Raw genomic sequence first — 13,069 nt, 5'->3', positions numbered from 1 at the left:
GCTGATGGCAGTGGCATTGATCGACAAAAGATAAGAAAAAAAGACGGTGATTAATTCTGATTTGATGTTTGGGAAGGTCCAATTTCAACAGTTCTCCAAGGCAATCACATTTGCTGCTGAGCGATAGTAGGAGAGAGTGAGAGAATTAACACTGGTCAGGTCTGATCGGCGATTTTTTGTGCTGGGAAGCGTTTATGTACGATAAAGTTAGTGATCACAACGGCGAAGAAGCTGTTTCCTGTGTCTCGATAGATGGAATGCGCATCTGTTCTGAAACCGGTGAAGAGTGTTGTAATAATTAATCATAGCAATACTCTACGTCAATGCTGGATCATGGCGCGAATTTCGAGGATCAATCTGAATTTTTAACATAAAGATCTCAACGTTACCTGAGGAGGAATCTAAACCTTTTCATCAGAGCAATGACAAACAGAATAATACTTGATTTTCACAAGTCAAGACACTACACTTTGTTTCATTTTCATGCTACACAGTGAAAACAACTTAACCCCAACCAGTCGCCGGTATTAAATCTTGCCTCATCTTTGTTGAGCCACATGATCAGTCACTGTGCCATAGGTAAATTTTTTTTATACTCTTATTACCCTGAAACGGTTATAAAGTATTTAGGAACTAATCTTATTATCAATTAACACAAACACAGCATCAGGAGCGGGTATCTCGTTTATTGATGCAGGATACGGCGAGCGTTACATCATCATAGAGAAAATTCAGCGGCGAATAAACCCAATAGCAAAGTTGAAAGAGATGCCTTCGAGTGGCTCTTGTGTAACTTACAAAATCTTAAATAGCTTAACAGCCCCTAAGGATTCATCATTCCTACAAGCACGCCTAAAATGCTTCTACAGTTAACGCGAATAATACTTGATGAACATACTTCAGTGTCATTAGCAAAATGTTACAAAATATATCTAATAGTTGCTGTTTGGATGAACAAAGAGGTTCTGAAAACGAGCGGGTTCACTGAAACTCTTCATTCATGGAAGTGAAAACATAGGAGACGATCGATAGGAATACATGAACGTTGAGTGTGAAATGTGTGCTACCCTTGCTGAAGAGTTATATGTTACGTACTGGTCAAGTGTGAATATGGAAACATTACACACCATCTGAAAAAGCTGTCCCTCTGTGATTCTTAAGGTGACCGAAACTCAACGTCCCCAGTTAAGCGCACTGTGAAAACTTCATATGATTTGATGTGACTTGATGTTACAGCCGAAAAAAAACTCCCACCTATTATTTTTTTCTGTTTTTTTCTTTTGTTTTACTTTTTTCAGTGACGTTAAAACAGAGAGACGGCTTATCGCACAAACTTATAATGTAAATATAGGGGTGTGAAACAACAAGCAAATACTAACTTTTCACATGAGATTATGTTCCTGTGCTGTCATGCCAGGGATCGGTTTCCAAACATGTCACTGATATTGTTACCACCTCTTGGAAATAAACTTATCGATTTGACATACAGAAGCAAAACGGCCTTTCTTGGAAAACATCCCCAATTGGTGTCTCGATCGATCAATTTCATTGCGACGAAGTTCTGTTCTTCATAATTGATGAATTTTTCTATCGTTGCTGTTCTTATTTGCCAAATTTCCCTGAATTTTTATGTTGTTACAATTTCTACAGGAAAAACTTACCTTTCAATTTCCTCATCCGATTATAAAAACAAGTCTTTGTACGAATAACACAAGTTCACATCTTCCTGAATGAAATTTTGTCCGTTAGACTTAAATCTAAAGGTACAAAAGTGTATCAAAATAGCTATTTTCTTTTTTAATCTTTTCTTCTTTGGGAATTGTAAAAGCAGATCTGTCACCCGCACAATTATAATCGAAAATGTAACACCTCTTGTTCCCGTAATTGGCAAGCGTCTGATTAATAATTTAATGCCTACAACGGAACCGATTCAGAAAACCCCTAGCACTGAAACATGACGCAAAGCGTTTGTTAAGTTTACGCTTCGAAAATTAAGTTTAACCAAGACTTATGGAATTGTAAGTTCCTCTTTTTTTCCAAAAAAACGACACAAAGCGACGTTTTAGTCTTTTAACTCCACTGAGCTTAGTGTTCAGTTGATGCGATTTTATCAAAACATAGCTTTTGAATTTTTACCAGTGTTGTTGTTGGTAAAACTTGTTGGAGTGAAGATTAAGTGGCGATCTCTGTAAGTGCGGTCCAGGCACTTCGCATCGGAACAAGATTTTCCCTTAAACTTTGCCCAAAAATCTATCTTTGGTGGCAAGTAAATAGAACCACATTAGTTTCCGGAAATACGTTAAAATAAAATTTGTAGAGCTCTCAATAGTCAAAGCTGCAAAAGGCTCTTTTTTGACCGCTTGCGACATCGAAAATTTCAAAAGTTAAAAAGCCCGGTCATCGTATCAAACCGCATGCAGCAAAAGATCTTTTGTATTCTTAAACTGTGTGATATGTAAGGTTTACAAAAAGCATTTCAATTTTGATATTCGCTCATTCAGAGGTTCGTCATAATTTATTCAAAAATACTCGTTAGACAGCTTTTTGAAATTGGTCAAAAGTACTCTTTCTTTCTTGGTTGATATTGCTCAAGTCCAGACCAGACCAAAAACGCATTTCAAAACCAATGTGGTTTTATTTACTTGCTACCAAAGATAGATTATTGGGCAAAGTTTGAGGGAAAACTTTATTCCGATGCGAAATGCCCTGGATCGCTCTTACTGAGATCGCTACTTTAGTTGCTATATCTGATTAGTCTATGAGGATATTTCAGCACATGAACCATATTTACAGGAACACACTTATGTAATTGGTGCCACATTTAAAAAATGACCATAATGACACTGTATAAAAGCCGTTCACGATAATCTAAGAGACTCTAGAAGAAAGAGTCACCTAGTTTGGACTAAACGCAAGATAGAGGCAAGCCTTCTCAAGTTAGAATCAGAAAAAGAGAGATGACAGGTGAGATACCCTTTTTCATCGTCAAAGTGGCGCGGCGTGAGAACTAGCAAATTATTTTACAACTCTTCAAACTGCGATTTACAACTTCTCGTGTGTTGTTTCGACTTTAAGTCAATTTTCCGTGAGAATACACTAATTTTTTTCTGATTCGGTAACCGACTGAGCCGAATGATATGCATTCGTTCTTAGTTTTAGGATTTGTAACACGACATGCAGTCGTAGCTATGATGATTCTGTTATCCTTATCGCATGGTGCACCTATTGATAATTATTCTACTCATTGTGAAGTCAGCAAAACAGCCCGAGGTTTAATAAAACATCTAGTTACCGATGTCAGTGATACTCGGAGGAGACGTTTATAGGTCGTATGTGAATTTAGTAAGTCTGTTATTTTGTTTCATACCTTAGTCTAGTTTCAATAAATCGGTCAGTTAGTAGGGAATGCCTTGAGTCAAGAAGTAACTCAGGGTTTCATTAGATCCTTCAGCAATTAACCATTTAGGCCTTTTGCATTCAGACAGTAAAACAGTGTTCAGTGAGTCAGTCAGTGGGTGTGTCAGTCAATTTGTAAGTCAGTCAGTTGGCAATCATTCAGTACATAAGTCAATCAGTCACTTAATCATTCACTTCCTTATGAGTCAACTTCCTCATAAAGAAAATAAATTCTTAATTTAATCAATTCTTCATTTTCCACTCAAGAACACAAGTTTTAAGTTGACGGGTTGCTCACGAATTGAGCGGGGAGCTGTCAACTAGATAGATTGAACGATGAATTAGTTTCTTGCTAAGAGAATCTACCTGATTGATAGATTTACCGCACGACTTGGGCCAACTGGCTCCAAATTTGGTACTCTTCATTAATGACAGATCGATTGATCAGTCGATGGATCCTTCAGTGACCCGATCAATTGATTAAATGACTGGGAGGGTAAGTTTTGTCATTAAACTAAATACACTATGACTGATTTTTTTCCATGTTCAGTTTTGTTTCTTCAATTTCTCTCATGTCATTTTAACGTTTTGTTTAGTCCAAGCAATGGCTCACGCCAGCTGACCAGCGGACAGTTGCCTAATTTTCGTTCTCTTTAACACAACCGCTGAATAGAAGCAGATTACAGGTCTTCTTTGCTCAGCAATCTCCTCCAATCTTTTCAATACTAGATGTGTATAAACCTTTTATATCCTGACCGAGAAAAATATTTCGAGGCCACGATTTTTAGCAAAAGCTGTGGCTCCCAAATATTTTCTCACCTTGCCAAAAAAAAAATGACTTCGCCAGTTCCTGTTCGTATGTTCGGCAAAGCCTTAATGATCATTGGCCCCCTCATAGCCAATAACTCTGGCTTATAAATATAGGCGTTTAGTGTTAACTTGTAAAACTCCCTGAAGAAGTCTGCAACAGTTAGACGAAACGCGTCAGAAAATGAAGAATTTTAACAACCACTGTTCGCAGAGTGCTGCTCACTAGTTCAGTTTTAAGAAATTATTCAAAAAATTGAATATGTCCTGAGAGGAATGCCCTGATAATTAAAACTTAACGAAGGAAGCTTCTCTGTGGTAGTATCTCTCCTTGCAGGGCTCTCCCCAAACGCAAAAGCAGCTGTGGGATCTGTGATAAGTGGAAGCCATGTCTCAGCAGTCATGTCCATGCACACCTCTAAGATCACTTCCCAGAACTCAACTGGACTCCTGAATTCTACCGCACCCACAATTCAAAGCGTAGCACTTCGCGTGTCGCTGGTTTTGAATGACTTATATTCGAGCCTTCTTGATATTGACGTTGATTTTAATAAGTTTCTGAAAACTAAGTGTAAACAGAGTAACAGTCTACCTCATCATAGAGTCTCCGTGTCTCAGTTGTAGAGAGTGGATCCGAAGGTCTGAGGTTCGATTTCTCATGGTACTTAATTTATTAGAAATTATTTTCTCCTTTAAATAAATAAATTTACAGAATTGATCTCCAATGTTACATTTGGTTGAATTTATAACTTCAACTTCAGTCTAAAAGTGAAGTTAAATAACCGAATGCAGCAGGAATTCATGCAAGTGATTCAGCTTTACTTGCGGTTGCATTTTCCGTCTTTTCTTTTTTATGACAAAATATCAGTTCTTAGTTTCAAATCTTAGTAGCAATATCAATAAAAAATCAGCAAAGAACGGTTAGAGGCTCAGATTGACAAAGTAACCTAACAAACTGCTTACAATGGACACCTATATCTCTAGTTAGCAGGGTCTACCTTCACGTGGGAACGATCTGGAAAGAGATAGAGAGGGACTATGAGTATTGTATCATTTTGTGCATAGCAGGTACTATTTCTGGCTCAGAAATTGATGTAATTTACATTATATCACTGAGTTGTAAATCTTTTGGCTTATATCTCGGTTTCGCAGTTTTATGCTAATGTTAAAAATTTTGAGTCCACAATGAAAAAAGCGTGTTTATGTGTTCACAGACCAACCTGTATATAACAGTGATTATAGGTACAAGTGTTGTTGAGTGAATTCAACTCTTCTCCGATCAAATAAATGTACTTGTAATCCATTTTTTGTGTTGCTATAGAATCAGAAGTAAAACGATTGTGAATCTCTTTCCAAAATTAATCCCTTCTGTTCATGTCTAAACTTCCGTTCAGTCCAACCGGCGGGTTAATAACATGAGAGAAATGACAGATATCTGCAACCAAATCAGAACCGAAGCCTTCAGGCTGCAATATTTCCTACTATACATAAATTGGTACATCGAACTACATCTATGACAGCTTATATTTACGGAATGAATTCAATTCCTTAGTTCAAAACATTTTTCCATTTCACCAGCCCAAGCTAATCCGTTTAGGAATATATGAGTCGAATTAAGAATATGAGTCGAATTGAGAATAAGATTCGAATTAAGAATATGAGTCGAAGTCCGTCCCTTCCGGAATAATCGTTTGCTTCCAGAACAGATGCTTTTCTAGCGTCAAAAAACCGCCGCCAATGCGATTGTTGAAATTATACACAACTGAATATACTGGTACCTGCAAATCCTACATCAACTCAGTTCAACCAAGTAAAACATCTGTTTTCTGTGTTCTGCTTACCATAAATTTCCCTCTACCACGATAATCCCGACTTCTTCCTCGCCAAATAATAAAATGCCCCCTGTCTATGCTTCCTTGTTTGCCTGATGACATGTCAAGAGACATCAGTTGTATAAATATTCCACGGGAGTTCCCCAGAGAAATCATTTGTTTCTTTCGCTACTGTTTCGAGGTAGTAGAGGCTATTAATGATGTTTTCTTTAAGATAAAATCGATGTGTTGATTGATATTTTTAAGAAATACGTTTCAATCGTGTTGAGTTTGACGCCCCCAACGAAATCAATTTGAAATTTTCTTTTTTCGGTCTTCAGCACTGAGATAGACAGGTGCATCATATTTCTAGGAAAAGTCTTTCCGAGAAAAGCTATGAATTTTTCGTGACAATTACATACTTCCCAGCTCCCTTGGTAACACAAATCCGACGCATGTCAACTGAAAAATGTTCCTTTTGTTAATTAAATGATGTTTTTCCTTTCCTCATTTTTGTAACATCAAAATAACTTTTATCGCAGCGGAATTAGTTTCGTCTCAAAAAAATGATCGTGGTTGTCACTCCAAAATTAAATTTCCCAGTGTCTTATTAAAGCTGCTGAGGTGTCGATGTGTTAAATGTGTTTGGGAATTTGGAGGGTTTAAAAATTTTCATCTAACGCTCTATCTCTGAAGAGAACTTGTTATTTTGTCTTGCAAGTTTATCTATTTTATTGCCCAATTCTTTACCAAACATGCCAACTAATAAAACCTTTTTTTTTCTATTTTATATCATAATTTACTTTTGGTCCTGATGTAGCACGCCAACAAAATGAAGTGGTAATTAATTCCGGAAAATTAGAGCGAGGACGGGAAATATTTTTGTTGGAGCATGTGGTCAAATAGGTTATAGATACTGGAGGTGCTAGAGCAATTTCGACCACAACTCCTCTCGGTTTCAGTTCTCGTTAACTCGTCATTGGTGAATATGCCCAAAGACAAGTTTAGAAAGCTACCCAAGATAAAAAAGGCGCAATTACTGAAATTGAATGTGCCTATGAAAATTTCAGAAAATATTTCGCATTCATTTTTCACGTTGCCTACATGTACATTTTCTCGTCGAAAGAAAAGTGGATATAAGTCTAACAACGATACCACACTTATGAAGATTCTCATCATACTTCTGGACCAGTTTTAGTCCAAAATAAATCCGTTTGTTTCAACTCTCTATCTCTATCTCCCTGTCATTCTTTCTCTGTCTCTGTCTATCTCTTACTCTCTCTGTCTGAAATTTTATTTTTCCTCGAGGTATCTTTCTTAAAACATCTTCTTCGATTGATTTCGAATAAAATCTTATGAGATCTCCCTTTTTGTAAAATAAGCAAAACTAAAATGACATAGAAAGTGTCTCGTCAGCTTGATGTCAGGTGGGAGAAAAACTAACAATACCGTTAAAAAAATTCCCCATATAAATATTAAAGGAAAAATATGAGCGCCTCTTCCCACCTAATTGCTTTTTACTCCCTTAAACTTTTAAAAATACATTTTTTTACCCCACTCGTGTGGCGTGAGTAACGTAACCGGATGTACCCATGCAGCAGGTGTAACGGAAATGAATGTTGCACACGGGACAATCCTCGCGGACTTTTCCAGCCTTGCTGCTAAATCTGAAAACATGAGTCACATTCTTTTCTTTAAGAGAGCTCAAATTTTTCTCTGGATCCCAATTCAGGCAGTCTAGGATATCGATTGTTGTTAGAAAAATCGTCGGCTAAGTTCTAGTAAATGAAAGGTAAGATTCGAAATTTTGTCTAAATTCCCTTTTCCGGTACTTTCTCTGAGAAGGATTCCATTCTGAGTCAGTTATTAAAATATAGAATTTGAGTGATATCATTCAGTAAAAATGATTTTTTTCAAATATTCGAGCAGGGGTTAGTTTTTAAAAACTCCGATTATTATTATTTTTTTTTAGTTTTAATTCCGTTTAATACTATTCCTTGTATAACTATGCAGCCCAGTTGAACAAGAAAGAAAGTTTCGCCATTGTATATTTGTATTTTATTAACGGTTCCTATGTTTTCTTTCCTAGTGATAACTGCAGTAAGTTTTCCCGTTGGCTGTATCTTTGCAGTAGCGACATGTTTACCATTTAAGCGTCCTTCCCAGTCATGGCCATGCCAAAAGGACGCCGAAGTTCTGCTCTCAAACGCTTTATTTCTCTCTCAATTTCTAGCGAATAAAATCACTGTCCTCAGCAGCACGATTGTAAGTTTTGCCTACCATGTTCAATTATATCTTTTTATAACTTTTATGATGTCTGGATTTTCAATTGAAACATACTGATATTTACTTTAACATTCACAAAGCAACGGTGATCTGTTTTTCAGTTTTTGTACGTGTTGTTCTAATTATGCTGAATTGCCTTAAAGGAAAGACAATGGCCGACAGACCCTTACAAGGAATCCAATGTAGACTTCATCGTACATCTCGGAAGGTTCAATAAAACAGCACATTCGGTAAACACTTATGCAGCAGTTTCTCATTTACTTTTTTTGTCCTTCAGAATTGCTTTGTAGGTCAGTGAACGCCGCTGTCATGCGTGAAGATATCTTTCGATATAGTGGTTACGATAATTTATTGTAGGCGACTTTGCTAATGAACTTAATTAACTGAATAACTGAAGAATGTCACAGTGAGGCATCCTCAAAAGATATGGATCTAATTGTCCCGTTTTTTTTAATTTTTAATGATTTTTTTCTCATTTTTCAGCCTAAGGAAATTCTCAGAGTAAACTTTCGCATATTGAAAACATTTGTGGCAGCAATGAAATATTTGATGAAACAACTGAAACGCCTCCAAGGGGCCGAAGGACTGGTTACCAACGAACTTAGATCTATGAAAAAACACACCAAAGCACTCATAAATCATCTGCAAAAAATCGTGAAAATCATTGTAAGTGTTTTTTTGTATTTCCGTGGAATGCTCCATCATACATACATCCTCTTTCTCAAACTAAGGGGTAGCTACATTTCGACTGGTATTCTAAACTTGTTTTATTGTAATTAAATCAACAGCAAGGACGAGGGAACAACAATACACCGCAAGGTACCCAACGGGGGAATGGCACTGTCAACAAACCATGGGATCGTCCTCCAGTAACACAAACTTCTCAAGATGTACTGCTACACATCAAACTTATGTTGGACGAATTTTATGGACAAGTAGAAACACTTATCACTGATTTAAAGGAAATTAAAGGAATAACTTGTAATTAAGATCTGCTGGAAAAACCAAATCCGAGTAGGACGAAAAGTAAAAGAAATAATTGTAACGTCAACTAGGTACTTCCTATGGAAGATAACGATGTATACCGTTTTATTATATTAATATGTCAAAAAGTAAATCGGAGAGATGATGATGTAATTAAATCCCACGTAAATAAAAATTAGTCAGTGTTATTTCATTTTAGTGAGAAAACAAGGTGTAATTTTAATGAATTAAAGTTATCTGAGACAAAGAAAAGAAGATTAGATTTGTTGTGTTTCCTTCTCATCTCCCATTATCCTGAATCAAGACACACATGGAATTGGCTTTGATCATTGGTTGGGTAAAAATCAAAACTTTCGAAGACGTTCCAGAGATTACGATTCATGATCCGAGGAGAACTTTTCCTGCCTTAAAAATCGTTGCCATTTGTAGAGTGTTTCTGAGCGATAAGCAATCTCTATCGTCGTAAATTTGTAATACAGTGCATATTGACAACTTTTTGCGTCACTGTCACTTTTCCCATCAAAGGCAATCTTAACCCAAGCATTATAATAACTTTGATCATCTTTTCTTAGAAATAGTTAACGACCATATTCATTTTGCAGGCGAAATCACAATTATAGACTTGTTATCCTTTTCACGTCAGTCACGGCAAGTGCTTGAAGAAAACATCCGCGTAACAAGGAATTCCACAAATCAACTAATCCATCTGCAACTTGGTGGGAAACCGGTAATAAGGAAGGCAATGAATCGTATAAACCGTGTGGCAAGCGCAGTGGCACAGCAACATTTGCCAAGGATTTTGAACGAAATGAAGGAAACAGTTAAAAAAAACTCAAAATGGAGGAATATGTGCGAGATCATTATTCGTCTTCTAATAAGCAATTGAGGGAATTTGTTTACAGCAAAGAAGGGTGATTTTGCTGATGCTTTTTCGAGAAATTGTTCTATTGCCGTAGTCATGGGCTCTGGAAAATAGTTTTTTCGCTCGCCACTGAGAAATCGCAAAATTTTGCTCAACCTGTTGGTTTGAGGTGTGCACCCTGTGCTTTAATTTACAGAATGTCCATTTACAATATTTGATATCTTCAATGTTCAAATGTCCAAAGTATAGGCTCGAGATTTCTATGCATATGGCGTGATAGTTGATGTGGGTGACGCCGAAATCAACTAACACACAAATAAATCTAGAGCGAACAACGTAGTTACAGCAGAAATCTACTAGTCGTTCAAATTTGCAAAAACAGGCTTTAATTTTATTTTCATTTCATGTTGTTTTCACTCGTACACTGCTACGTCACTCACTTTTCTCACTATCTATCACGGATTGTTTATTGAGCTATACACCTATTTTGATTGGCTGTTGCTTATGATCTGTTACCATTGACCAAACTTTTAGACAAACAGATTACATATTGGTGCGTCAGATGGGTAAAAGATCGTAGACTTCATAATGTGGTGAGATATTTTTTTTGTTCCTGTGACATCTATCGTCATCTGTATTAATTACTTTATTCGTGTTCTGACTGAACAGACAAACGACAACATGGAATCTATTTTTATAAGTAGATAGCGAGTAGCTTTCTTAATTTAGAATTAATGTAAAATTAATGATAGAATAGAATTATTAGAATTTATAGAATTAATGAATTAATGATAGAACGCTAATAGATTCATACTAAACAAGATCCCTAAAGACGATTCCGTCGGATGCGTTGTCTACTGAGCGTAACATTGAGAGAACTTGTGCAGTAACAGTAAATTATGATAATTAGACAGTTAAATCAGCTGAAGAAATTACTGTAAAAAATTTTAGTGTTGAGGAAGCCATGACTGTGTTTGTACTTGAAAATAGCGAGGAGTGGAAGCTTAAAAACCTTTGGATTTTTCTGAAACAACCTGGAACTCAACCTACTGATCTCCTCGTCTTTCTCATCGCTTGTTTCATTCTTCCAAAGAGCAACAGCTCGGTAAAAACAATTTCCATTTCCGCCGTCAATAACTTCTCTCCTTTGAAAACGTATATTTTCAGCCTACGTTATTTGTCTATCAAAAACTGTAACAAGTGCGAAAACAGACTGTCCACACTTAAATACAACTAATAAGGGCCGTAGCTAGACTCCAAAACAAGACGAGGCAAGTTTCGAGCGCCGGAGGCGCGAGCCGCTAGATGGGCCTGGCTGCATGCTCCCCCAGAAAACTGTGAAATGTAGAGGCTCAGCAATGCTCCTTTAAGCATTTCCCGTGGCATTTTTCTTCAGAAAAGTCAACCTTGGGCCAAAATCAATTGCCTCGTCTTGCCTCATGCTAGCTACGGCCCTGTAATAAGACTGTACTGAGTTATTTCCTAGCGATTTGTAGGTAACTTTGTAATATCGTAGAAAAGGTTGTGGTTATTCATCGTGGTGAATAGCTATAAGAGCTAAGTTTTTCGTTTGTCTCACGATGTAGTCACGTGTGATGTAGATCACTACGTTTCGACTGCATACTGCTTGTCTTCTTCAGGCGATGAGGTTGACTGGTCATGCGTGATCTTATAAAGCATGATGCTCTGCTGTGATTAGTTTTTTTCAACAGCTCTGATTGGTGCATTTCGATCCTTGCTGTTCACTCAGTGATTTGCTCCCTCAGCGGTCCGCTGTCGCACGGCTCTCCTGTTGTTGTGTTTTTTAATCGTGGGCATCCACGCTTCTCGAATTTCTATTCCACTATCCCTGTTGATGTTGTTAGGGTGAAGTCTTATGTGAATTACCTCTTTGACTCTGCGCGTGTAGTAATAAGGGTCACGATCAATAAACTTTACTTCGTTCCAGAGTAGCTTGTGTCCAGTGTTGTGTGCATGCTCTGAAACGGCGGAGGTCTCGGTACGGGCGAGTCGAAAGTCTCTATCGTGCTCCTTAATTCTGTCTTGCATAGGTCTTCCAGTCTTTCCGATGTATACTTTGCCACATTCGCAGGGAATCCTGCCATCTTGTTTAGCCGGGTCGACAGCGTCTTTTGCTCGTACTAACTGAGATCTTAGCGTAGTCTCCGACTTGAAAACAGCGCGTACGCCCTGTTGCTATAGGCAACGGCGAAGCTGTTCGGACAGGCCTTTGACATAAGGTAAAACTCCAGTAGCTTTGAACTCGTCGGCGGGTTCGGCACTGTTGTTTGGTTTTCCGGTCTTGGTAAGTTTCTGCAAGAAAGAAAAAGGATAACCATTAGAAACCAGAACAGATGACAGATTTTTTTCTCCTCGGAGATGTGGGGGGGTTTTGTTACGAGACGTTTGGCTTGCTCGTGAAGGCACTTAACAATACCGCGTTTTACTGATTGAGGGTGATGTGAATCGTACGCTAAGTATTGATCGGTGTGCGTGGGCTTCCTGTATACGCTGGTGGTGAGGCGGCCGTCAGGTTGTCTTAAAACTGCAGTGTCTAGGAAGGCAAGTTTGTTGTCTTTCTCTGTCTCCATGGTGAAGCGGATGGAAGGCTGCTGGTTGTTTAAATGCTGTAAGAAGTCATCTACGTTTTCGCGATCTGGGATGGTCCAGGTATCGTCCACGTAGCGTTTCCAGATCCTAGGCTCGTAGGATGATGTAGTTATCGTCTGTTCTTCGAAACTCTCCATGTAGAGGTTGGCAATAACAGCGGAAACTGGACTCCCCATGGCGGCGCCGTCTTTTTGCTCATAAATCAATCCATTATACAGGAAGTATGTGGATCTCAATACGAAGGTCAAAAGGTCAGCGATCTGTGCAGTCTGCAAGGTTTGGGTCGTTCTCGAGTTTCTGCAGTGCGGCTTGT

The 13,069-nt window shown here is 37.9% G+C and overlaps 1 protein-coding gene across 1 annotated transcript in view; it reads right to left on the bottom strand.

The window, feature by feature from the left end:
* Window positions 1-10,558: 10,558 nt before the first annotated feature.
* Window positions 10,559-13,069, bottom strand: part of LOC149050426 (uncharacterized) — a 2,520-nt gene continuing 9 nt past the window's right edge. The window contains exon 1 of the mRNA XM_089195283.1: window positions 10,559-13,069. This exon is cut by the window's right edge and continues 9 nt beyond it. Coding sequence (XP_089051409.1) covers window positions 12,300-12,932 — 633 coding nt within the window. The 5' untranslated portion in view covers window positions 12,933-13,069 and the 3' untranslated portion in view covers window positions 10,559-12,299.

This window comes from Pocillopora damicornis, chromosome 2 (genome assembly GCF_964200805.1).
Source record: "Pocillopora damicornis chromosome 2, jaPocDami1.2, whole genome shotgun sequence".
Lineage (NCBI taxonomy): Eukaryota > Metazoa > Cnidaria > Anthozoa > Scleractinia > Pocilloporidae > Pocillopora > Pocillopora damicornis.
This window is presented reverse-complemented; position numbering and strand designations above follow the sequence as displayed.